Source organism: Anastrepha ludens, chromosome 3 (assembly GCF_028408465.1).
Source record: "Anastrepha ludens isolate Willacy chromosome 3, idAnaLude1.1, whole genome shotgun sequence".
In the NCBI taxonomy this organism is placed as follows: domain Eukaryota; kingdom Metazoa; phylum Arthropoda; class Insecta; order Diptera; family Tephritidae; genus Anastrepha; species Anastrepha ludens.
Window position 1 is genome coordinate 93,771,062 of NC_071499.1, and position 27,821 is coordinate 93,798,882.

The 27,821-nt window shown below is 35.8% G+C and overlaps 2 protein-coding genes across 7 annotated transcripts in view; one reads left to right on the forward strand and one right to left on the reverse strand.

Moving 5' to 3' along the window:
- Nucleotides 1-96: 96 nt before the first annotated feature.
- Nucleotides 97-27,821, forward strand: part of LOC128858476 (transmembrane protein 120 homolog) — a 52,637-nt gene continuing 24,912 nt past the window's right edge. The window contains exons 1-3 of one of the 6 annotated variants that reach the window (XM_054094789.1): nucleotides 97-793; nucleotides 1,368-1,500; nucleotides 9,951-10,069. In XM_054094789.1, coding sequence (XP_053950764.1) covers nucleotides 1,438-1,500; nucleotides 9,951-10,069 — 182 coding nt within the window. In that variant the 5' untranslated portion in view covers nucleotides 97-793; nucleotides 1,368-1,437. The remainder of the gene's footprint in view (nucleotides 794-1,367; nucleotides 1,501-9,950; nucleotides 10,070-27,821) is intronic. The other 5 variants (XM_054094784.1, XM_054094786.1, XM_054094785.1 and 2 more) reach the window with 5 other exon arrangements.
- Nucleotides 18,416-19,168, reverse strand: LOC128858477 (uncharacterized). The gene is made up of 3 exons (XM_054094790.1): nucleotides 18,874-19,168; nucleotides 18,742-18,804; nucleotides 18,416-18,679 (listed from the first exon to the last, which is right to left on the reverse strand). The coding sequence occupies exons 1-3, from the start codon at nucleotides 19,069-19,071 to the stop codon at nucleotides 18,521-18,523; spliced, it is 420 nt and encodes a 139-aa protein (XP_053950765.1). The 5' UTR covers nucleotides 19,072-19,168; the 3' UTR covers nucleotides 18,416-18,520.

The window sequence follows — 27,821 nt, forward strand, 5'->3', positions numbered from 1 at the left end:
ATTCACCACGATGGGGCGTACAAGCAAAAAATACACCACGAAACCAGGTGTTGTCAAATGTGTATCTGACAGCAGAACAAGCAACTGAAATAGCAACAGCAACAGCTGTCAACAAAGCAAAGCGAAAACTGAATAGAAACAGAGAAAACGAAAGAAATAGAAAGCGCCGAAATCACCGGTGTGAGCATTTTTCGAAGGAAATTTAGTAAGAAAATCGATTAACCAGAAAAGCAGCGTTAAAAATTTACGTGAATCAAGCGCGCAAACTAATAAATAAATATTTATGCAATTGTGGAAAGTGTAAACAATTCAGTGGATGCGGAGGCAACTAAAAAAGACGCAATAGGAGAATGACTGGTCTTTTTTCTGCTGTCGTGGCTGAGTGTGGGCACGCGTCGTGTGTGTGTAGCGGCTAACAATAGTATACGCCTTGATAGTACAGAAGCTTTTGCTTTAAAAGTTTAAACAATACAAATGCGCTCTGCGTTGCTTTTTTATACAAAAATTAATTCAATCAAAAACCATTTAGTGTCGAGCACGGTGAGTGGCGTGAGTATATGAAGAGGTAGACCATGGCAGTACGAGCGTAATAGCTCCATATGCTTTTATATGCGACCAAAAATTGAGAAAATAATTCAATATCACTATTTCATTCCGCTGAAATATCAATTGTGTTGAAGTATTCAAAGCAAACAGTTAAAGAAGCGGTGCGTCTAAGGCCGAACGCTAGACGCTATCGGAATAGCGAAGTTATTCGGAACTAAACAAAATTTAATTTTTTCATAAAGTCCATGTAAGTTTTTTTTTTGCCTTTATGACAATTTCGTGTGCGGTCCCCCACTGGACAGAAATGAATCGTGCGTAAAAACGTATCGGCGTGTGTTAAATTTAGTGGCGATATAATTGTTTCAGCGTCATATTAGTTGACAGTAGCATATTTGTCCGTATATATTTTGCTCCCCTTTCCCGCGTCCTTTACCATAGCTAACTGCGCGCTATTTTCGTGTGATTGCATGTGTGTCGACATTTTTCTCTCCAGGCAGTTCGTTGACTTCTTTTTAACGGGTTTCAATCATTTCACTATAGTGTTTCTTGTTGTTGATGTTTAATTTTGTTCATGTCCATTTCGTTGTTTTACTACCAAAATTGTTAATGTAAAACCGTGAAAGGTAAATTTAAAGCAAATATTCCCCACTGCTTCACTGGCTGCTAGGTAAATAGCGCCAGCGCTAACCAGCTGATTTTGCTTTACCAATCATCATATCTTTGAACTGTAAACAAATCGTAATTACCAAGGGCACCCACTTCTTATTTTGCTTTATTGCAAAAAGTCATCATCTCTTTCTTTTACACCGTTTCCTGTTTAGTGTCAGTCGAGTCACATTGATTCCAAAGTGGTGGATTAACATAAACGGCGCGTGCAAGGACAACAACAATATGAATATCGACACATTGCGAAACGAGTGGGACGAACTCACCAAAGATTACGTTGAATTGGAGGTAAGTGAGAACTAGAATAAGACAACTGTTGCATTTTGATGAGAAGATAAAGAGTTTCTCCTTATTAATTTTAATTAATTGTGGGCATATGGATTTGTTGACATTCAACCTTAGTGCATACTGAAATATTAAATATTTAATCACAGTATTCAAAATGTTCTTTGACAATGGCAATGCTTGCCATCAAAGGCGTCGTTTCTGATTTTGATACATTTTATTACTATTTTTCATTGTTGCCCTTACCATTTTTCGCTTAAATTGTGTTCCAAAAATGGTATATTATAGTGTATTAAATACGTTCTTAAATAACAGATCTTAATTTAAGACTTGATTGTTCCGTATGAGATTGTTTATGAATTTAACAAACTTTTAATGAATATTAAAGTACTTTAGATCGATGAAATAAAGGGGATACCACTCAGGGTAACTGATCTAAAAATGTGAAAGAACTCAAAAGGCATAAGAACATGGAACTCAGACTTGAATAATGATTTATTGCCTTTGAAAATCAGATTACAAATAACAATCATATGATGGAAATTCCATTTCGGTGGTTTTTGGAAGAATAAACAAAATTTTTTTATGGCGCTGAAATCTCAACATTAGCTTTAAATGCATAGTAGCTGCTTAAAATTGCTAGCTGGATTGCTAAAAATTAAAATGACACAATATTTTTTTTAAGTATATAAAGGGTGTTTTTTTTAGAGGTTAGGTTTTCAAGATGAAATAAAACGTATATAATTTAATGTTATGGCCAAGAATTTAGCTTTATTATAAAGATAAGGGTTTGCCATTATGTTTTAAAAATGATTTCGGGCAAGTGGCCGCCGCGGCTGGCTCGAATAAATTCCAGCCGAGAGGCCCAATTTTCGACCACTTTTTGCAGCAATTGGGGCCGTATGTCAGCAATAACGCGCCGAATATTCTCTTCCAAGACGTCAATCGTCTCGGGCTTATCTGCGTAGACAAGTGACTTCACATAGCCCCACAAGAAATAGTCCAGCGGTGTTATATCGCACGATCTTGGAGGCCACTCCACAGGTCCACGGCGCGAGATAATGCGCTCACCAAAAGTTTCCTTCAATAAATCGATTGTTGCGTTGGTTGTATGGCATGTAGCGCCGTCTTGTTGGAACCAAAGGTCGTCCACATCAACATCGTTCAATTCAAACACGAAAAAGTCATTAATCATGGCTCTATAGCGCTCTCCATTGACTGTAACATTATGGCCGGCTTCATTTTTAAAGAAATATGGACCAATGATTCCCTCTGCCCATAGAGCACACCAAACAGTGACTTTTTGAGGATGTAACGGCGTCTCAGCAATGGCTTGTGGATTATGTTCACTCCAAATGCGACAATTTTGCTTATTGACATACCCATTCAACCAAAAGTGAGCTTCATCGCTGAACAAAATTTTCTTCGATGCGTCGCGCGAACCGAACCATTATTTTCGTAATAAATTTGCACGATTTGCAAACGTTGTTCAGGTGTAAGTCTATTCATTATGAAATGGCAAACCAAACTGAGCATAAATCAAGTGACAGCTGTCAAAAAGACCATCTACGAAAAAAGTAGTGCCAACTTGAAAACCTAACCTCTAAAAAAACACCCTTTAGTAAAATATAACTTCATATAAAGTATGTGCCCGAAAAACTGGCCAATTTTAATATTATTATTTTTTTATAAGCGAAGAGATTTAGTTTTGATCCAATTCCTTATAAAAGCGTACACCGAATATTTACTGGAGACTTTTTGAGTTTTATCAGCTGTGTTATAATAATTTCCTAATAATATAATAGGACAGGGCTTTGAATAATTTTGAGGATTTGCTACTTTAAGGACAAGAGTCATCCTATTGTCGTGGTACCACTTTAAACCCATGTTTATGTTAATCAAATATCGTTGTGACAATTATCGTTTCTATAAACTTTTAGTAAACAAATTGCTTTGTTTATGCTACTAGTGCCCACAAAAGGTTTACTGTTAGTCTTTTTGGCATTTGACCTGCTAAACTAGAATTTGTTTAGGAAATTAGTTGAGCTTTTAGGTTTTACATTTCCAGATTCCAGTTTCTACCACCATCCGCTATTCGTTTCAGTGATAATTGGCGCTTGTACGGTTTAAATACAATATCCACCAAGGAATTTGTCATTTTCAGTTCTTTAGTGATCGTCAAGAGGAAGGTCTGGATTTTCGAGTTTTTTACGCAAAATTAACTCACAATTACGTTTTTTCATTGCTAGCAGAATTAATGGTGGAATAACAGCGACAATAAAAGAGGCACATTGTGTTACTTTCAATTTAGAATTTGTCGAGATACATAAATTTTCGTGCGACCTCTTTTTTTCAACCATATAAATACATCTGTATAAGCATAACAAATAAAATATGTACCTGTATTATAAAAACAAAGATGAAACCAACTCTAAACTAAATAAAGTTGATCTCACAAGTGAGGTTAGCAAAGTCACTTGGTTCGACCAGTGAAAGAAAAAGGCAAAATCTCATTTTCAATTATGCAATTTGCTTCTTATGCTAAGAAAATAAATATGCAAGTAGCGCAAAAAACTTCCGGTTTAGAAAATATGCAAATATTTGATTAAAATATTAAATCAAACGCGGTCTTCACTGATACAAAAACTCGATGAAATATTTAACATAAGCAAAAAATGTTTTCACCTTAAGTATTAAAGAAATAATCATAATTGGTATTGCATGGCCAGAAAAAATGAAGCTTTAATAGAAAGAATTTGCTTAAGGTACTTGACCACCTTGGAAAGCTAAAAAGTACAACATATTCAATAATTTTTTTTTCATGTTCTGTATAATATATTAAAATAAATTTTTTTTTTAATTTTTATTTAGAGCTTATATAATACAAAAAAAAATTGATTTATTAAAATTTCTTTTTTTAACATATATCCAGGAGGCGCCAAAGTCGAGGCCTGAAGAAAATCATGTCTTGCGGCGGACAGTTAATCTTAGAAATGGTAATTCTAAAACAAAAGAGAGAAACAAAATTTTCAAAAGGAAGGTTCCTTGCGTGAGAATTTACCACAAACTGACAAAAAAAAAAAAATAATAAAAAAATGGCGGATGTTTGAAAAAAAGTTAAGAAAACACCCCTGTTTTTCACAATGTTATGCTTAAAAAGCAATACTTTATTAACTTTTTTTTTGCAAAATGTGGTAAATTGGCATACAAAACATCTTAACAAATAAAACAAGACCAAAATCATTAAAATCGGCTAAGCAGTTTCGGAGATAAAGTGTCCGCCATTCGAAAAAAAGTAATTTCTGGAAAAACGCGTTTAAAGTTAAAACTTGCTATTTTCTTTCAGCTGAGTCAGCAAGTAATGAGTGCAGGATGCGCCTGCACATTTTCACTGATTTCACTTTGTAAGAATTCGAATTTAAAAAAACAGTTTCAGGTGATGATTTTTAAAAGTATAAGGATTGAAAAAATGTAAAAAAAAAAATTTAATTTTTTGAAACTTATAAGGTGGTCAAGTACCTTAAACCTAACGATAAACAAAAATGAACCACATTAAAATGAAGTAAATAAAATTCTATTGCGTAACAAAAAAAGTGATTGTAGAGTTTTTAAACTCGATATTCTTAATTTTTATGCTGTTTTTATACCGGTGCGCATTTCTGTTTAAGGGTATTATAATTTTGATCACATTACGGTTGTATATAAATAACAGAATAAAGAAATCAAGATACATATAGGGTATTTCAAAAGATGCGCCTAGATGTTGTTTTCAAATAAAACATGTCAAAATAATATAAAGATTTAAGAATAGTCGGCCGTGAATTGGCCCCCACCTCATTTATGATAGATCCGGCATAAATACTATTAACCTTGCATAAAAACCACGTCCACTTTTTACATTTTAAGATTAAATTTCCGTCCGTCCGTCTGATGTTACAACTTATAACTCTTATAGTCCACGAGTTTGTGTGAATTCAAATATTAACAGCCGTCCAAACAACGTTTTACTAAAATGCGTGCAGATATACAAATAAAGTTCCGTCCGGAACGAATTTAGTTCTTCGTTGAACTGTTGTCCAAAGCTGTTTTGATTAAAGTTTGATAAACTAGTTTTAATAATACACACATTTATGTATTGTACTTGAAAGTTTACGGTGTCTCGGTCATTTTCTATTTTTTCAATAATCGCCTACCCCAATTTTCAATTTATTATCGTTTCTAGTTACTGAAAATTTTAATTTTTAGCATTTTTGAGAATATCGGTATAAGAAAGGTGAGAGTGGTTGTAATCCATTACCAACCTACCTCGAAGACCTTTGTAGGCATGTGACCCATTATAATTGAGGTAATTATATTTTTACTAAATTAATTTCTTAACCGATGCCATCATGCTGTTGCAAAATGCCTTACAAATACAACATTAGGGCTATTAATGGAAGTCGGTTTCTACTTAAGTATTAAAGATTATTTATACATAACTTCATATGGTTCCGCGAGAGAGCAAAGGGCCACTTGAAAAATAAAATACTAACAATTACTTCGAGGTTCACTCTCTGATTTATTGGACAGTTTATTACTGTACGCATACATTGTTGTTGAGGAACTACATCCCTACAAGACAGTACTGAGCACTTTTGACAAAAATTCCAACACATTTACAAGTATTTTATTAGTCTCTAATACATGCTCATTATCAGAATAGCATATACAACATTTTTTAATGGGGAAATCAAATATTTCATTTGATATTCGTTTCCCCTGTTCAGTGTGACTTCTATCTCTCTTTTACCAATAGCAATTTTATATAAGTGAGGCAACTCATTTGTATGCTTATAATGTGGCTGCTCTGAAAACAGTTCTAGTGTGAAATTTAGCTGTCTTCCTTTCATACTTGTTATAGCCGAGCGAGTAGATGATTGGCTAAGGTTTGAAAATTTGTGAGTTCGAATCTCAGTGGATGAAACACTGGTGTGTTCAAGTTTTTTAATGTAAACAAAAACATATTGAAAATTCGTGAGTTCGAATCTCAATGAAAAATATAATTTTTATAATTTCTAAATAAAACAATTTAACGAAACTCCTCAGCCTGATTACTTTTTAACAAAAATGAGGAATTTGTGCTGATTACTTTTTGATGACGAAAATGAGTAGTCTAGAGCATAGTAGATATATTTTTCAGTTATAAGAAATTGCTATTGGTAAAAGAGAGATAGAATATCACACCGACAAGGGGAAACTATCAGAACTTTCCCATGGCTAGAACAAAAATGTGTAGTTGGATGAGGATAGTGATGAAGATAATATGAGAGCTTATATGATAGAGATTCTTGGGAAGTGTATCAATCATCACAGTAGTTTTTGCCACATATGTGGTGGACTGACCTTCAAAAGTTAGCGGCGAAATTTCACTGAACTGATTAAGCAGTGTTATCGTGATCATTTTGGTTTATCTGTGGCTCATCAAGATAAGAATCGGGTACTTCATTATACATGCTGTGCGATGTACGTAAACGATTTTACAGGCTGGGCAAAAAGGACACAATATATGGCCTTACGAAAATCAAAGGTTTGGATGAAGCCTGCAAACCACGTATATGATTGCTACTTTTACTTGACTAATATAAATGGACTGTGAAATATACAAATACACATTCTGCAACACAACCACTGAGGAAGTGGTGATGACTTACCTACCTTTACCTTCATGTAGTGCAACTGGATATTAACTTCATGATTAATGAATACTCCAGAAAATCATAATTTTTAGTTCTACATAAAAAAATATTTTTAAGTTGCGAACATACTTGTAGCTCAAGGGAAGTTCCAGTCACAAAAAACATGAGTGCCCTTTTGGGGTTTGCCGTTGTTTCAGTTCGGCGAATTACGCCTTTTTGACAATAAATGAAATTTAATTGTAATTAGCTTTCTATCAAGTTTGGTTGAGGACAAGATGGGCTTGGCAGAATCTATTTGCTTGTATCGAATTCTTTAAAATTGCGTCTGGTCTAATCAAATACGTCTATTTTGGTATCGTGACCTTACCGGGTTCCATGTCATGCCGAAATTAATATCTCGAATATTATGTTCAGACCAAAACTTAATTCCGTAATTATCGTTGTTAAATGGATTAAAACTTAACCCACATTAAATTGCTATGTGCAGGCTTGAATTAGTGCCCTCTGTTTGTGAAAAAAATCCATAACAGCTGATCTTGGCAATAATCTAATGTCAAAGCGAAAAATTTTGTTGATAATTTGATTTAATGATACACTAGGCAGGCTTTTATTCGGCAGGAATTGGCAACCCTGGTGTTGCAATCTGGCAACTGACAGCAGTATCGCAAAGTTTAACATTTTTTGGCTTTTACGTACTCAGAACGTTTTGAAATACCAGCGCTATTTGTGTTGTTTACAGTAACTTAAAAGATTCATCTCGGTCCAAAAATGGAATTAAATCGTGAACATTTTCGTGCGATTATTTTTTACAACTTTCGACGTGGATTAACTCAGCAACATTGCATGGATGAACTTAATTCATTTTTTGGCGATGAAGCTCCATTAAGGACCAGTGTTTATCGATGGTATGGTGAATTCAATCGTGGTCGTAGTTCACTCCAAGACGAATTTCGTGAAGGTCGTCCAAAATCAGTTGTTGTTCCGAAAACCATAGATGCTGTGCGCGAACTGATATTGCAATGTGACCTATCGTGAGATTGAGACAATCTTAGGCATTAGTGGGACCAGCATACATTCAATATTGCATAAACATTTGACTGTCAAACAAATTTGTTCGCGTTGGATCCCACACAATTTGTCAATCGCTCAAAATAAGGATCGTGTCGATTGGTCGAAGGAAATGTTCAAAAAATTCGATCGCGGGGCTTCGAAACACGTCTATGACATCGTGACAGGTGATTAACCATGGATTTACGCGTATGAGCCCGAAAGTAAGCAGTAGTCGACTGTATGGGTGTTTAAGATGAGCCAAATCCAACAAAAGTTGTTCGCGCACGAAGCACTTCCAAGCAAATGGTCGCCTGTTTTTTCGGAAAAAATGGACATGTCGCAACCGTACCACTAAAACAACGCAGAACAGTAAATTCTGAGTGGTACACAACCATTTGTTTGCCAGTTGTCTTCCAAGAAATTAGGAAAACCAATCGCCAAAGACGGATCACTCTTCACCAGGACAATGCGAGCTCTCACACATCGGCTCAAACAACTGCATTTTTGAGCACCCAAAACATCGAATTAATGGGTCATCCGCCGTATAGTCCTGACTTGGCACCGAATGACTTCTTTTTATTCCCGTACGTAAAAAACAAACTGAGAGGGCAACATATTTCGACACCTGAAGAAGCGGTTGCGGCATTCAGAATGCATATTTTGGAGGTACCTCATTCAGAGTGGCAAAAGTGCTTCGACTATTGGTTCAAACGCATGCAAAAGTGTATAGATCTTCATGGAGAATATTTTGAAAAACAATAAAGTGATTTTCGATGATTAAAATTTGTTTTTGTTTTCTAATCTCCACATATAAAAGGCACCCCTCGTATGCTGCTGGATGAACATCTATGTGGCACCCATCTAGAACCTTCATTAAAAAAAAAAAATCCCTTTTAAAGAACAATATTCTTTACCAATAGATCCTAACTTTTGAGGGAAACCCAGTGACTCAAACCATTTAAATATTCCCTTAATTCGGATATAATTAAGGGTAGGACTGTGCGGTAGATAATTTCGTTTTATTTATGTTTGTGGCCTGCACCGATTTCTTTCCTTCCTTTTCGGGAAATCCCTGCAACTTCATTGCCCTCACTCCTAGGTATTTCCTCAGAGGGCTACCCGTATACCTCAAAAATCGATGAGGTATAATTAAAGTTTTCTATTATGAGATCAGACTCGGATGGACGAAGGAAATATTAAATGGAGATGGAGCCCAAATCGAAGAATGTGTTCTCATTTATGACGCTTGCTTCTGTCCCAGTTTCGAGTGACGTCTTGGCCGCATAAAAAGTACATCTTAGCCCCGATGATCTTAGCGTAAACCACAACACTTTTTAAGCTTCTTCACAAGGGTTTTCCCTGTCAAATAGAAAAATAAAAAGGCTTAGGATGATATAGTAATTCACCGACGAAGCATTTTTTTTGAAAATCTTTATTACCCAATGGCTTAATAAAAGGCTCCTAGTTATTTTTGAATTCAAATTACTGAGGAATAGATTATTGAGTTTAGTCATAGTTATTGCGCTTCCTTCGGTTCAATGTTTTGCTTTGGAACTTTTTCCTCCGGGAAAGATTTTGTAGCTTGGTTTTTGTCGTTTGTTTTTTAAATTTACACAATGCATGCACTTTTTTTGTTAGTATGTATGTATTTGTATACTTATTAAAATCCGTTTATGTACATTGGTGAAAAATTGTGTTTTATTAAATATTTTTTATTATTTTTCGCAGGATTGTAATCGCAGATATATTGAGTTACTGGAACAACTACACAGTCATCAGCAAAAATGTTTCAACGAGATAAAACATCAGCGTTATCGGATGAATCAAATTACCGCTTCACTAAAGCAGTAAGTTTTTCAACACTTCCACAAATGCCTCCATATTTATATAATTTATATAGGTACAGCTATGGTCAACTAATTAACAACGGCAAAGAGGTAGTCACTTCTATTAGCTCTTAGCCCAAAATTTAGAAACTAATATATTTATGGAAAATGGGTATTAATTTACATAGCAAAACTTTTGCATTAATTCTTTTTTATTTGGAAACTCTCAATGCAGGGTCAAAATTTCCAAATTTCACCTTTATAAATCTATATTACGTTTAAAAATTGTTATATCTAAGTCCATTGGTAGAAATATTGTCAATGCTCTGGAAGAGCATTTTTCAAGCATCACTTTTGTTTAATTTTATCCTCCCAGCTTCCCGTTTAACTGTTGAATTCTAATCTGTTTGATAAGAGTAGAAAAATACCTCTTAAAAAGAGCATTTGAAGACTAAAGTGTTCTACGAAAATATTTTTCAGAAAGTTTCGTATTTTTATACTATGAGCTCAAGACCCGTTTAACAAAAAAGAAACATTCTAAATTATTCCTTTTGTATAGTTTTTCGATACTTCCACCTGAATTGAGAGCCATCTTCAGGAACTCTTGGCTGTGCCTGGTTAGAAAATTTCAGTTCAGACTACCGAAAACCCAAAACCCGTCAATATAAGCGTTTCCTCATAACTGACTCAAATCCTACTAGGTATTAGTAAATTTTTTTCGATAACACACGCAAACCCACTTGTCTACTGCAGGCGACGCAGGTAACATACAGTAGTGATTAAGCACCGTAATAATCGGTGTTTGATACATTTCTCCCTTCGTCATAAAACTCATTTACATGCAAGTAGTTCCAGATAGAGCTGGACTCACTCTGATAGATAAGTGAACTTTTTTTTGACGTTAATTAATTAAGCTGATACAAATTCTTTGGCAAGTTTAAATGTTAGATTACTTCCATAGGCAGAGATATAAAAAAAATTTAGTTAGAAATCATGGGGAAAGGACCCTGGTGCTATGAAGGACAGCGACAGTTTCTCAGAACATATTCTGGAAATATTGAAGAATTTGCCATGTTCAAAAAATATGGTTTAAAATACACTTAAACATATTCAGAAACATGGTAACGGACAATGACCCAGAGCGCGAAAAACCACTCCTAGAGACGACGCACAACCTAGAGTAGAATGTTATTAATATATTGCCATTAATATATGTTCCAAAAAATTGGATTGAATGAATCGTCTAAGAGTACATGTCAAAACCGATGAGTTTTCACAAGGCGCATTCATTAATGGTGGTGACACTAGACCAACAACAATGTTTTTGATTGTCAAAGCAAAGTATTGGGAAACTAGACAACAAATAATGAATTCGTTTTGTTTCATTCTGAGCTGACAGCCACATGGACACGGCGAAGGAAAAAAACAAATGAGCTGATTCACCAATGCCACCTTTAATAGATTCGCCTTAAGAAAAACATTTTGTGGAGTGATGAATCGAAGTGCTATTGTTTCATATTCGATGAAAAAAAGGTATGCTCGGCGTCCACCAAACAAGTACCGCCGGCCTGGCGTAGCTCCAGTTCATAAAACAAACACCCACATGAACCAACATCTCTATCTTTAAGCATCCATTATAACAGGCGAAAAATTTGCGGAAGAAAATTTAGTCTTGGGATGATTTTTCACGCGTGAAAACGATATAAAACACACTGCTTGTTCGAACACTGTGCACTTGTTGAACTGCTACTTAGAAAAAACATAATATTGATGTTTCAAAAGATCTTCTCAGTCACCGGATCCTATTCCCATTGAGAACGTTTGGTGTGGTACTGAACCCCGCATTTAAGTAATATAGTAAAATCCAGTAGTAAGTCCACAAATAAAAAACGCCTTGATCGCAATACTCCGGAGACATATGCGGCTCTTGAAAAGAGTTTGTCACGGCGATGTGATGTTGTTACTGAAAACAAGGGATTTCCAACTAAGCATTCCGTTTTTTCCTCTGTAATTGCGCTTATTTTCATTCAGACACAAGCTACGGTTAAAAGTGCTCAATTCGTGCCCTCCACTGTACGTAGTCTAGTATTGAGAAAAATCACAAAGTCAAAATATATTATAAACAAGGTTGAATTAAATTAAGAACCAGCAAACATTTAAAAAAAATAATAATGCATTAATATTGGTAGTATGAGTTCGGAGTTATCTATTATTATTATAAGAATTTTTGCCTCGAGCTGTTTAATATGTATAATTTTACTAACCATAAACTTCAATTTTTGTTTTTGCATTTATTTAAGTATGCACCTATGTACGCCATTTACTTATAAAACGTCTAAATGCTTTTGCTTTCGTTGAATTCAATGTTATTCATCAGCCTGCATTGGCTATCGAAGCGCACAAAAAACAGAATATACAGTCAATACGCTAGTCAAGGCTGCATGTCGTCAGTTACCCGAAACTTATAGCAACAGCAACACCAACACTACTAAGTGCGTAAAGTTAAAAATTGTTTGGCAGTGTCGCAACAAGTTAGTGAGCAGCAAATTGTACTGTCACGCAAGTAGTGAATAGGAGCGTCGTCGAAGAGCCCATTCCCCTTACACGTGACCGTGCTGCGGGTTTTCTAGATATCAGTAAATAAAGCAATCGACTTAAAAATTATATTCCAAATGCTTTGTCAAACAGCATCTTGCACACAGTTGATAAACATATGTACAGTGGTGGCCGAATATATGCAACGATTACCCTATTATAGATTAATTACATTTTATTAATTAGATTTTGGAGAATGTCGATTGAAAGTAAAATTACACTGTGCGACAGTGATATTATACTTTTATGGAGACCTAGTACAACTTGTAGGTATAGTAAAACAAAGAAAAATGGTATAGGAGAAATTTCCAATACACCCCCAAAATCTCATTTTATGGCCATAAAACCGTTTTTCAGTAGGTTGATGTGAACAATCACTCCTAACTTCGCTAATTTCCATCCGATTTCGAATTGGTTTTTTTAGTTCGAAAGAACAAAAACAAACCTTTTTGACAGTGTGTTGACAATTTTTCTGAAATGAGAACTGACGAGACTGTAGACGGAAGTATTTGGATTTTTTTTATTTTTTCTCTATTTTTTCAACTTTGACATAATTTTTACGATATTATCCGTTATTGAGGATTTTTTTAGTACACTACTGTTACAGAAAATTTAATTTTGCGTCGAATGAGCTATATTTGACTGTAATTGTATTAAAATCCATAGAGTTGTGTAAGTTTTAAGATTTTTTTTTTTTTTTTACTAATTTGGTATGTAGGTATAACTTACGCTCACAATAGTTTTGTCACCACTGTACATATGTAAACATACATGTAATGTGTTTGTGTTTTAAGTTTTATCAACAAAAATACCATGCAAAGTCCAAATAAAATGCTTATATGTAAATAAAAATCATTAAGCTTTCGATGACCAAAACTGGTTTTCGCTGAAATAATAATACCTCTTGCCCATGCCAACATACAGTGGCTCAAACGCTGCATCGTACAGACTCAGCGCTCAACTTTAGAACGGATTTTCGAAACGATAAATTAATTTTATTTCGAAAAATGCATGTTTGTTTTTCATTCCCCCTCAATTTAACCGCATATAAAAAATTATATTAACATTCAACAGTTTTGGGAAATAAAAATGAATAAATTTGGCGAATTCATGTCAAGACGAATAGTTGGATGCGACAGGATTCCGTTATATTTCAAGCCGTCGGTCAACTTGCGTACTAAATTTCATTAAAAGCGCTACAGATTCTAATTTGCTACTAGTTTTGAAGTTAATGAACTTAATTCTTGTACATTGCAAACAGAAGACTAAAAAGAAACTCCGGCTGATTGTTAAATTACTACAAAAGTAGCTCTTCAATTCCAAATGAAAGCCTCCTAGGTCAAGGGGAAACAATTAATGATCGCGAAGAGCGTATGCTAGAAAAAGAAATTCTTTGCGTCAGACGTAGGACTTAATGAAATGTTTAAGGAAAATACTAGAAAAGAGGTTTGCGATGATACAGTTCGAAATTTGTTGAAACACCATAGCCTCATCGGGTGAATTGCGCGAAATAAGCTCTTTATTAGTACGATATACATAAAACTAAAAATATAGACTTCTGGAACACTACAAAATGTACATACATAAATAAATCAGTGTTTCCTGTACTTATTCTATGACTTTAAGTTTTTATACACTAATGAGTGTAAGTGTTGTGACTGAAGAAAGTCCCATGTTGAAAAGATTTCAGAGCTGTGTCTCAGATCAGACAGTTAACCGGCTCTCAGCGAATTTGAAATAATCTGCTGATTGGCTGACGTAGCAGAGGCATGAAAACGGTTTGTTGGTTTGTGTTGGTGATATACGAAAAAATCAACACAGAATCCGCTCATGTTACTTCACTGCCGTCTGAGCAACAACTGATTGGACGAATGTGCGAATACGTGTGGAATGAGCAATTTTGTTTTTCACCATTGTGGATGGCCAACCTGGTAATCTATCATCGCTGAGGAAGTCCTATACTGAATTTGAATGCAAATACGCAGGTGGCGGAAAATTAATCTTATAGAAGGCAATATGGATACATTTCAATATCTGAACATTCTTAAAAGTATGTTAGGCAAAGTGCTGAACGATTAGGTATATTGCACAAATTTGCTTTCTATCAGAACAACGACCCGAAGCACACCCTCGATGGTTGCCAGGAGGTGGCTCCACTTCAACTGCCCTAAACTACCCAAATGAACTGAAAATCAACCGAAACCGAATGGTAGAATAATTTATCAGTAATATATAAAAACTTGGTAGAATATGTGCCAAAACATTTAAATGCTGATATAAAGCCAAAGGATTGACCACTAAATACTGATAAGAGAATTTTGTATAATAATTTATAGACAGTTAATTTTGCACGATTATTCGTTTGGACATGAGTTCTATGGTTTTGTTTATTTTTATTTCCCAATATAAAAATTTTTAATATAAATATAATTTATTTATGTAAACAAATGAAATGAACAATTTGCTTCTTTCGAAATTTAGTTATTTTACTGCTCCGAGATTCTGCTTTAATCTTAAGCAGTGAGCATGTACGATTAAGTCTTTGAGACACTGTACATAAATTTGCACATAATGCTATAAAATTCATCGACAACGCTTGGCTGATTTTTGCTTTCTTATCATTACTCGTATCGGCACTGACTCATGACGGCTACTGATAAGCGTTTGGCACCTGAGCGCTGTTGGTTTACACACCTTCTAGTAAACTCAATTTTTTCGATTCGAGGCTACTCAGGCTGGCAGAGTAATCAAAATACTCGGCGCTGTGCTTTATCAGTTGTATGTAAATGTGTTGAGATTTGCGAGCGGCAAATTTGTTCATTTAAAATACTCCCTTTACCAGAGAGCTTAATTAGCACAAATATCAAGAGAATATTCTCTATGAGCACTTCTCTCAACTGTATTTTCGTTTTGTTATTTTTGCACTTGTCGTTTCATCAGTCAATGTTCACATATAATATAAATTATCGAACTTTGTTTTAGACGGTGCACGTGCCGGTTTAACCAAGAAAACATTTTGTTGGACTTAGCCTTTTCTTAACGCTAAATTTAGCAGCGAGTTTTATTTAATTTAGTTAAAAGTTCTTTTTTAAAAGGCTGATCCTACAATTACACCCTTTTCGTGGAGTTATTGAAATACTGCCGAAAATAACGGGAGACTGTCATGCGATTAATCATTACTTTAATTTAGAACGCTAGTATTCGGCCGGCTCCGGTCCGGGCCTAGGGACTGTCGATACACTTTTCGGTGAACCGACAGTATTAAAGTGAAAAGATAAGTGTAATCTGAATAGATGTAGTCAAATACACTTTTTATGAGCTTTATTGAAGCATTCTAAGAAAAAGTTTGTCTGGAATTACACATGTAACAAAATGTAACAACTTGTTTGTTAAATTTTTGGCTTTCTATACCCAAATAATCTTGAATTTTATTATAACAACCAGAACAGTATTTCCGAACTTATGGACGTCTCCTTCCTTTTTCTGTAATTTGTGAACAATTTTTCCTTCACCGATTCGCTGCGTCAATCTATTTATCAATTGTCTCGAAATTCCGTAACTGATATTTTTCACCGGTTACGTCTTGAAAGAGAAACAGGGAATTGACCTGTTGGCTGGCCGAGGGAAAAGGCAAGAAATATCAGCGCCGTGTTCAACGCGTTAATGAAGATTCAATTCAATAAATCTCCATTAATTGGGTTTGGGTTTAAAGAGTATTTCATTGAATAATGAACGCTTTGACACATGCATCAACGTTACACCCACTGGAGACTAATTTAGAGGCTTAATCATAAGCTTTATTTTTGTCTTTACTCTACGTATCCTAAGCGGAGAAAAGGCATTGATAATGCGCGACTATTGCAATAGCCGGCATTAAATTCGAGAAGCTCTACTTGAAACTCAACGTCATGTCTCACCAGAAACTTGTTGTGAATATTTTACTGTATAAGGGATGAACTTCTTAGAAAAGTAGATCGGCATACATAGTTAGCAGCTGTAAGTTATGTATCTTCTAGGGTTCAGTTAACAGAGATTGCACTAACTTCTAGGTGCCACTAATTCTTAAAGTAGTGACAGTTTCAACCATTCCATTACACTAATTCTTCTCTACTATCACTAATTGCATGTGGCGGATGGAGTAGTGATTAATAAAATTTCAACTAAGCACCGAATGGTAGGAGGGCAAAATTTTTATTTAAAGCTCCGTAAAGGCTTGAAAAATATCTGAAGTTAATTAAAGTGTATGTACAGGGTTTGATTGAAATGTAATAAGCCTTCCCGCGTGGAGCGTCTGCCAAGCGATCAACCGAATCGGCTGGTGGGGGAAAATAATCGTTGGACCTTCCCCTTCCACTAGAAACCGGTCCCAGTTCGCTGGCAACAACAGTGCAGTCAGCATCGCTCCGCGCGTGAAAGCTGTTTTAAAAGTGTGTTAGGATTTTGCAGTGGCGAAAATGCAGCGATCATTGGAGCAACGTTACTCGATCAAATTTTGCGTAAAGCTAGACAAAACGAGTACCGAAACCATTGGACCAATCTCTGCCCAGTGCCCAGGTAAAACGGTGGCACAAGTCGTTCAAGGAAGGCCGGGAGGACGTCGAAGACGAAAAGCGATCTGGAAGGCCTTCGACGACGCAAACAGACGATAATGTGAACCGGGTTCGTGAATTTTTGAACATTGACCGTCGTGCTAGTCTACGTGAGATCAGTGAAGAGTTAATTAACTTATTACAATGTGCGGGAAATCGTGACCGGAAAACTTGAAATGCGCAAAGTGTGTGCAAAATTGGTTCTACACCGCCTTCCTCTGCACCTCTTCATTGGCCTAGATGGGGGTTCCGGTGCTTCCCCACCCTCCCTACAGCCCAGACCTATCCCCTCCGGACTTCTTTTTGTTCCCGCGCCTGAAAAGAAAGCTGAACGGGAGGCGTTTCGACTCCATCGAGGCGATCCAAAAAAAATGTGACAGCCGAATTGAACGCGATTCCGGCGGATGAGTTTAAAAAATGTTTCCTGCAGTGGAAGGACCGCTACCAGCGGTGTATTGACGCTCAAGGGTCCTAGTTTGAAGAATATTAGTTATATAAGCCAAAAGGTTTAATAAATCTGCTTAAAAAAAATAAGGCTCATTACTTTTCAGTTAAACCCTGTACGTAATATAATAAACAAATTTCAACGAAATACAAAATTCAAAACAAACGGTCATTCTCATTGCTCTCATTGCTCTTGATAAATACAAATGTGAGATTGGATCGATGTTGATGCAAGGCAATGGACCACAATGAATAAAAGTCAATCCAAAAACAAAGAAAAAAGTGAGAGGCTCGAAAGAGAATTGCTTTAAGGAAACCACTACTCACTATATTTGTAAGCACATCCACATTTCTAAAATTCTTAAAACAAAAAAAATCATCAATTTAGAGCGGCACACCTTTTAACACCTGACGAAATCATCAATTTAGCCGTTTGGGGAGTATCCTGAACTATAAAGGCTGGGTATTGAACCAATCTCGTATGCATATTAAATATTCTATATCCTGTATGCGCAATGCAAAGTTTTCTATGAATTTAACACCAAAAATCAAAGGATGCTAATTTATTTATAAAAGTAATAACAAGTAAGAAAGGCTAAATTTGGACCGGCCCGAACTTTATAGGGAGTCTGTGGTGCGATTCACTAACACATTTTATCGATATTCGCTTTGTTATCTTTCCTTAACCACAATTTTTACGATTTTGCTATTCAGTAACCCTGATTGGTTACGATGTCGATTATCGCAATCTAAACGACAATAATTTTGGTGTTGTTAAATCAAACGATAAAGAAGAATTAGTAATTTTAATCAGAACTGTGAAATTATATGATCAAAAACTTATTTAAAAAGCGCGAGTATGTCCTTTGAGTATTTGGCTTATGATTGGCGTTAGATTGTTGAATGTTTCCGCGGTAGCGCTTAAACCATTCCCCAATACGGCTATTGCCTCCGCCACCATTTTATTCGCCTGGGCACTTGCAGAGCTGCTTTCGGCTAGGATCTATTAAAAAATAGCAAGAACAATTAATAAAATGCCACTTTTATGTGTTGAAAATAAATTACCTTTAAAGCATCTGCTTGTTGTTTCGCGACTTCTACGGTTTCTACACTCGACTGGGCTAGCATCTATTAAAAAACAATCACCAATGGACAAATATAATAAAATTATTTTGCATAAAGTTCAAAAGAAATTACCTTTAGTGCATCTGCCTGTTTTTCTGCTATTTCCAAAAATTTCTTCTGAGCATCACCGTCTTCTTCCATGCGCTTTCTTTTCAAGCTCGCCCGTGGTGTTCTCCTGTCTGAGATGAGCGTGAAATTTTCTGCAAGTGTCGTCCGTAAAGGCGACGGGTCTTCCGAAATCATGCTTTCATCTTCCACTTCGATACCCATTTGGATTACCTAAAAATTTACACACCAGTAAGTTACACTTTAAAACATACACTTTATGCAATTTACCTCCTCTATTGGAATATTTTCAGCTGTTGAATCGTGCCCATCCATATATTCTTCCCCTATAAGAGCAGACACCCGCCTCTCGAATTCCGTTAGGGGCTCCTCACTGATAGGCCTGTTTTCAGTTAAAGCTTGTTGCCTTCGCCGATTACGTGCTTTGATGCTGGTGCGGCTTTTTAAGTCCCGCCATACCTTTTTAGGGAAATGATTAACATCTCTCTACTTTTAAGTAATAACACAATATTTTCTTACCGTGTACCATTGATTGTCTGTCTTCACTGCTCTACCCAGACTATTTAACTTTGTTGCTAGCTCGCTCCATTTTTGTCGCATTCGAACTTACCATGGAGCCTGTGGAACCTAGATCCTGCTAGACCCGGGACTTCCATTAGGTGGTCAAGCATACGATTTAGCTGCTCGGGTGTGGCACGGCTTCTTTTAGTAGCTGGCGATGTCATCCTAAAGCAATATACAAAAAGTATTAATAAAACAATAAATTCAAATAAACAGTTATATTATTGTACTTACTTTATGCAAATATAATTGGTAGAAAACACTGAAAATTGAATCTAACAGCTTGGGTAGTATGTTTCTTTGTTCTTTTTCTTTGTGTTAGTCGCTCATTTTGACATTTAATTTTACAAAGATGCCACTCTCTATCAGCTTGAATAAATAGAAAGCTGATCAGTGTTAGTTAACATAAGTTGGTGAATAGCACAATCGACGGTGCAATCGACATATACTGTCGACAAAGAAACAATTGTCGAATCGATAAGAGTTAGTGAATCGCACTACTGGTGGCTTCGTTTGAAGACCCTCGCCTCATTTGGAACGGTGTTTTTTGGGTGTTTCTTTAAAAGCGTGTAAAACGGAAACAAAAAATATTTTTTATTTTTGTTTTTAATATTTTATTTTTGATCCATTGTTAAAAAGTAAAATAAAATTGTTTGCCCATACATAAAAAATGGTATGTCGCTGGTAACTAAATTGCGCGTTCCTTCTTGAATTCGAATAACTGGTTTTGTAAAGATTTCAACCCCTAAATTTGAGCACATGTATGTACGTGTGTGCATATGCTTATATTTATGTTTGCTAATGTACCTGGAAACTAGTTTTGCGGTTTTGCTTCCACAAACCAAGCTATCATACATTTTTGTGTATAAATATCAATTCATGCTTTGTTTTGCCTGAAAACTAATTTTGAAGTTTTGCTGTTGAGGTTGCACCACTACATTGGCTATATCTCTGTAAATATTCCGAGTTCGAAAAATTGTTTGCGAACGATATTTTTAAGCATAAATAGGCAAAACAAAATCGATTTTTTTTTCAAATGAGGTTTTAAAAATTTAAAAAAATTAACAAAAATTATCGACATATTATTATTGGCTTAATCGAAAGAGCAAATATTCCCATTACACGACTTCATCCATGCGTCTGTCTCGGTTGGCTTCGCAGTAATGCATTTATTTCATTACATGTTCGATGTGCGTCTTAAGAGCGTCTTAAGCTACTCTACAAGAAAATTCTAACGGCGTCAAATCCCAGCTGAGACGTGACCAATTGACCAATTCCGTACCAATATTGCCTACCTTGGTACGGAAAATATCGATTGTGGCATGGCCCACCATCCTGGCTGACATAAGGTCAAAGATTGTTCAATTTCCGGCCACGAAAAATCGTTTATCAAGTCTGCAGAATGGGTTGATGCGCGACAGCCATTCGGTAATGCTCGGACTCGGCGCCGCAGGCATGAAGCATCAAAAGGAGAGAACAACTGTTTTTTAGTAGCGGTCGCTCCTCGGTAGGCAACGGCAACCTTGCGAGTGTATTTCTGAAATGGAAAAGCTCCTCACAACAAACAACTCAACATTTGTAGGCGGCAAAACATCGATTCGCACACCAACAAAGGGTGTACATACGTGCTCATTATTATTGCTATTATTATTACATTGACCACTCATTAATTTTGAGTAGTTGTTAATTTTTGGACTCATTCAAGCTCATGAGTTATGGCTCCTAACAACAGACGGGCGTATGCAAATTCAGTCTTAACATATACAAAGTGGGCGTGGCTTTACCCGATCTCAAGAATATTTATGTCCCTTCTAATTGGGTTGGGGAATAATACGAGTATTAAGTTTAGGCAAGTTTTATTAAGTCGGTATCGATATTCACGCTTATATCCGAAAGTAGGAATGACATTACCTTTTTTTTTTTAATTTTGCTTGTGTCATATTTTTTTTGGTTCATTAATTGTGCCAAATATGAATAATTTTGCTTTATTTATAAATGAGATACCACATTATTTTTTTTTTTTTTTTGAAAATTACCTTTATGTGCTATTTTCAATATCAATCTTAATTTATACTCGAGTTATCGTGCGACGGCCGGAATAAATCCACTCCTCATCATTCTGATGGTTTTGGTATGTATTGCATGTCTATATGTTTATATCTCTATTCCTTTACGTACAAGACGTATACAAACGAACTCTTCGAGAATCATCGCTAATATATCATAATTGCTGATTTAAAACTGCAATCCATGTATACTCTTATAAGAAAGTCAAGCCTCTTGTGACCTTCAACGTGACTCATTCGCAATGCTGATTTCAGGGACGTGGCGTCACATTGCAAAAAATCTGCTTTTTGATAGATACAAATGTGTGTTATTGGCATGTGCTTAGCATTCACGGTTTTTGAATTTAGCTGTATGTATGTATGTGTATGCACACGTGTGTATGTGTGTATGGATGCGTCTATGCAGCTATGTATGATACATTGAACAAAGTTATTGTTTTTTTCCGCTTTGGTCGTGCAATGATTTTGGCTTCGTTTCTCTATAAAAAATTTATGACCGACTAATAGGAAACAAATTAAGAAATAACTAAAAAAGAGAAATTGCAATGTCGCGTGATTTTTTCCGAAATATAAATAAATTGGAAAACAACACATCCAGTGCAAGCCGTGAGTTTAATTACACCCAGGGCACTCGTAGTGCTACCAGAGTGAAGCAAGTATGTAAGAGAGAGAATTCACGTTTACAAAAGAAAAGCGTTGTCGTCGGGAAACGAGAATTCTCGTCGGCACATGTTAACTGTTTACTTCGAATATCTCATTTCGGGTTTTTTCCTATTCCGATCCTAAATAAGCAAAGGTGACTATCTGCTGTTGATATTTAAAGATAAAAGAGACATAAAAATGATAAGTACAATTCATTCTGCTGAAGTAGTACCGACCGGAATGCATAATAGAAAAACCAAAGAGAATATTGTGAAACCACTATGCATCATATGTAGAATACAACAAATTCATGAAACACCACCTGGTAGATTGTCTGGTGACATGAAAAAACACACCCTGGAGACAATAAAGTCAACAAAGAATAAAAAATGTCCCACAAGAATATGTCTAGTATGTAAAACACATGGGGTAAGGAGCGAAACACGATATATATGCAAATTTTGTGAAGTACCGTTACACTAAGGAAGCTGTTTCACCGACTATCATACTAAAAAAAAAAATACTAATACTTCTTATGTACAACTTCTGAAAATTTCTGTAAAATATAATAGTTACAAAAATAATTATCGCAGTTTTTATACTTATATGTTTAAATATCTTTACATTGCAAAATACCCCCATTTCTATCAAAATTTAAGGAAAAACAGTCCGATGCGAATGTGTTAATAAAATTTACGTACTATTTTTTTCGGTATAGTAATACGTCTTTAAGTAGATACGTAATTTATTTTTCAACATTTCCTGAATGTCTTAATCTAACATTGATTTGGTCAACTTGCTCCATAAGTTTCGCATTTGTGGTAACTGATCCACTTCTTGTTTCACCTGATGGCTTTGATACCTTTGTCTGGACCCGTGCCAGGAATGCAACCTGCCTCATTTCTCCCACGCTTAAAGTGTACGCAATTCAGATTTCTTTCTAAAAGCTCTAGGCAACTAGAGACTCGGTGGGACTCATTGACTTATGAATGAATGAAAATAGAGTTAAGAACTTCAACTATAAGATCTATTGTGCCTACCGATCTTAAAAATATCCCATCCCAACTTTTCAGACTTTCAATAAATTTAAGATGGTCGCATCTGGTCGAGATGCATACACCCTCTTCTCGATATGGCATCGAATTCGATAAGCTATGTGATGGTGTTTCTGGGTACAAGTCACTGAGCTGACAGGATCCATTAGATCAGTGCGAGTATTCTCACAGTCTTTATTCTTAGGGAGGTTTATGAAATGTTTTAATCTCTTATGGTTGTATCCAGAAAGGACTTTGCTTGGCGTAGGCCCCACAGTGTCGTACCAACATGAGCTCCGTATACCATGGCTTAAGGGGGTATTCTAGTCTAGAGGCCCGAACTTCCAGCATTTTTTGACGGTGAATAAAAAAAAAGCTATTGATAATTTTACTATCCGTTTTTTTATCATTTATTTATTTATATATTAAGAGCACACAAAATGAATAAAAAATAAAAAAAATTCATGGAATTATGCGTCATTCAAGTGGAAGGGGAAATCAAAAGGCGGTGTCCTCGTCGTCACGATTTCTACCCTTGTGTTCATCTGAAAAAAAAAAAAAACGATGACAAATTCTTAATTAATATGAATGTCATTATCGTATGACGCAGAAAAAAGGGGAACATTTTTTTTTCATAAAATGGCGGCTACTCAAAAATTGAGCTTGATTTTTCCCTAGTTTTTAAGCTTTCTCGAATTGCTTACACATATTAAAAAATTTCCAGTTTTTCGTGCTTCATGCGATAGAGATATATCTAAAGAATATTCATGATAAACTTTAAGCAAATCGGTTGATTAGAACTTGAGATATCGTGCCGACCGTATCGAAAGAAGTAGTTTCGAGAAAAACACGTTTAAAGTTCGCCGTCCGCTCAAACCAGTCTAGCTGTCGCGTCACTAAAATAGTTGTAACTTCGAAAATAATTCGAATTTTGAAAAATCCGTTTTAAAAAAAAAATTCGATATTTTTTAAATTTCTAGACTACAATACCCCCTTAACTCTCGGACTTGCTCTACTGCGAATGCTAACAACTTAGCAGGCCTCTCACCTGGCTTCCCTTGGACCTCACATCCCGCCAGTAACCGAAGTCACTCTGTTTGTAAATGAGTCACTAAAAAGTGCGTAAATCTTTTACTCAGTCAAGACTAAGAAATGTAGAGAAGCACTTGATATTTGAAGATGTGCGATACCAAGTATATACAAAACTCTAAAAAGCAGCAAATAAAAAATCCACTTGCTTCATAAAAAAAGTATCGAGTATTTACTTGCAAGTAGGGGCTTCGAGGTATCATTAGAGGTGCATATAGGAACCATAAAAATATGTTCAACCAGATGCTCCAGAAAAAGGCAATACTTATAAACGTGCACTGGGTATAAAAAGTTATTTATATCTGTTTTTAATTTTTGTGATGACAGTGGATGCTATGTGGCCGGTGCGTCCATAAAATGGCGCTACGTAAAACTGGGGTCAAGTTTCTCATTGCATACGTGTACGTATTATATGGCGTGTAAATATGAAATATGCGTCCTCAGTATGCATAATAAAGCATTTAATATATGCATAAGCAGACATTTGCGTAGATTTCACAATAATACAGCCATGGACAGATAAATAGCACAAATGTGAACCTTATGTGTTAAGTTAAGTTTTTAGTACGAACTCTGCTTTGATCAAATAAATTTGTTTGTTTACATTTATTACCGTTATTAAGCTTACATTTATGGGAGGAATGTACCTTTTTTTCGATGGAATTTTTTGCGTTCTATTTTATTTATGCTTATTGCTGTTTTGAAGTGGATACAAAAATAGCACATTTTGACTTATGCAGCGGAGAGTAAAAGTTTAATATTGTTTCAGCGATTTTTAGTATAATTTTCTGTTTCTTAAATACAATTTTAAAGTAATTACTAAAAATGGGACGTGGAAGACATTGCACGCCGGAGGAAAGAGCTCTTATATACCGTATGGGTCAAAAAGGAAAAAGCTATGCAGAAATAGCTGAAATGATGATGTGCTCTCGGAAAATGGTTTATAATGCTCTTAATTTAGTTAAGAAAGATTCATCCTATCTAAGCTGAAAAACGGAAAGAAAACCAAAGCCCCGAAAAACTGATGTTAATGTGGATAGAGCTATAAGCAAGAGCAAGAGCAAAGCAGATCCTTTTAAGTCGGCACGGCAAATAATGCTTGAAATAAACCAAGAGTTTAGGTGTCCAGAAAGCTTGTAGGAAGGCGACTTAACGAAGCCCAGCGGTTTGGCAGCATAAGCAGAAAACAAACACTCCTCTCAAAAAGACATATCAAACACCGACTTGCCTTTGCAAAAGCCCACAAAGACAAATCTATTCAGTTTTGGAAAAACGTACTTTGGACCGACGAAACCAAAATAAATAGGATGGGACCAGATGGGAAAACTATTGCACGTCGTCCAAAAAATCAAGCGCTAAATCCTAGGTTCACAAAAAAAAAAACGATTAAATACGGCGGTGGAAGCATCTTCGTTTGGGGAGCTATTTCCTGGCATGGTGTTGGGTCGGTTGTTCGCGTGGTTGGTAAAATAGATAGATTTCAGTATCTGGATATACTCCAAAATAAAATTGAGCCATTTGTGTTTAAGTTTATGCCATTAAATTGGACATTTATGCAGGACAATGATCCAAAGCATACTGCAAAGACAGTGAAGCAATGGCTTAGAAGAGAAAAAGTTAATTTACTGAATTGGCCGGCGCAGAGCCCTGACCTCAATGCAATAGAAAATTTATGGAGTATCGTTAGGGTCAAAATCGCTAACAAAAATTTAAAAAATTTTGATGATTTGTGGGCCGCAATTGAGGAGGCTTGGTACTCGATTCCAAAGGAAAGATGCCACAAGCTTGTAGAAAGCATGCAGCGACGGCTTGAAGAAGTAATTAAAAATGGTGGATATAGTACAAAATACTAATCTGGTAAAACAATATTATTACGTAACTATCTGATTTGTTTACTATTTTTGCTTTTATTTAGAATTTTTTAAGATGTGCTACATATTTATGTGTCCAGGAGGTTTCGTGAGTTATCAACATTCTCGTAAATTAAATCAGAACTGAAATTCTTTTTGACCATTTTTTTTGTTTGTTTTAAAGTGGAAGTAAATAAGTTTTTTATGTTGTTGTTGTTGAGGTGGTTGAACATTCCCACTGAAATACTCCTAATTAGTGACCAGCACCGTTTTACTACCACTATCTCGTGTGATGATGTACTTTTTTTTCCAAGTCAGATCCATTTAGTGAGGTCCAAGTATAGCAGCAAATCCTTTATCTTGATGTCTGAGATCTCCTTAATTTACTGTAGAAAGGGCTTACCGAAGGATCGGAGTCGTGCCCTGGCTAGTCCCGGACATTCACATAAATAGTGGAAAAGGATTCGCCAGATAGGATTGAAGGGTAGATTGAGTGTAGCTGCATGATCCCCTACTTTCCAATGACCTGTAAAGGTTGCAGTGATGCGTGAAATGTTTGGCCGAGAACATCCTAGCAGGTCATTCGTCCTTTGGATTTTATATGACGGCAATGTGTTTTTTGTTGTAATACATGTAGGTGTTTGTTTCCATCTTCTTTCGGCTAAAGCAGAAGTGTGAAGCAATGGATGCTTTTAATGTGTTCAGTGGGGTGGAGACCGCCACCGCCTCTGCTATGTCTATTGTCGAACCTTTTCTTGCTAGCTCATCCGCTATCTCATTGCCCCGTATGTTCCTATGACCGGGAACCCATATCAGGATAATTTCAAGCCAATGGCTGAGCAATTTCAGCTCCTCTCTACACTGTAAGACCAGTTTGGATGAAATGTAGTTGGAGTCTAAGGCCTTAATAGCTGCTTGACTGTCTGAGAAGATAGCAACTCTTGCACCAACTTCCTTGTAGAGCTCTAGGGATTTGCATGCTTCTCTGATCGCTAAAAGTTCTGCCTGGAACACTCTGGCATAATCAGGAAGACGAATCGACTGAGATAGGTTGAGTGGCTCCGAATGGAAGCCAGCTCCCACACCACAGTTCATCTTAGAACCATCGGTATAAATTTCGAAAAAAAAAAGTTTTTTATTTTTTATGTTGCTTTTTTCTCAATAAAAAATAATTATTTAAAAACATATTCAACTCTTTGCTTCCAAAGTCTAAATGTGCTATTTATATGACCATGGCTGAATTTTTTGTTTTTGAATACAAGCTAATTTCATTCTCAAATACGTTGGCGGACCCTCACACTAGCTAAATTTTTTTATTGTTTTAAATCATTTGTAATTTGTGTTGATTCAAGTGGCCACTAAGCGCGAATCGCTTTACATACTCGTTCTAAGTCAATTCAGTTTACTTGTGCAATTGCTGCCTCGTTTACTAGACACGTAAGCAAGCAAGCTCCTCCAATTTAATTTAATTCTTAAAATGCACAACTTGCATTTGTTGGTCACCTTAATGACCCACCTTAAGGTTTTTGGGACGGCTTGGCATGCATGCAATATGCCATTAAAATCGCAAATTGCAATGCGAAATCGCGAAAACACGTATGCATGTACACATACACATACACATACATATATGCTTATAAAGTATTATGGCATGCATAGTTTGTGCAGTGAATATAAGCAGTTAGTGACTACTAAATTTAGCCGCAATAAAT

Bases quoted from the DNA above. Each gene is read 5' to 3' on its own strand.
- LOC128858477 (XM_054094790.1), bottom strand. From the start codon at position 19,071: ATGGGTATCGAAGTGGAAGATGAAAGCATGATTTCGGAAGACCCGTCG. The intron at 18,805-18,873 runs GTAATTTCTTTT...GTTTTTTAATAG, and splicing joins AACAGGCAGATGCACTAAAG to ATGCTAGCCCAGTCGAGTGT. The intron at 18,680-18,741 runs GTAATTTATTTT...ATTTTTTAATAG, and splicing joins AACAAGCAGATGCTTTAAAG to ATCCTAGCCGAAAGCAGCTC.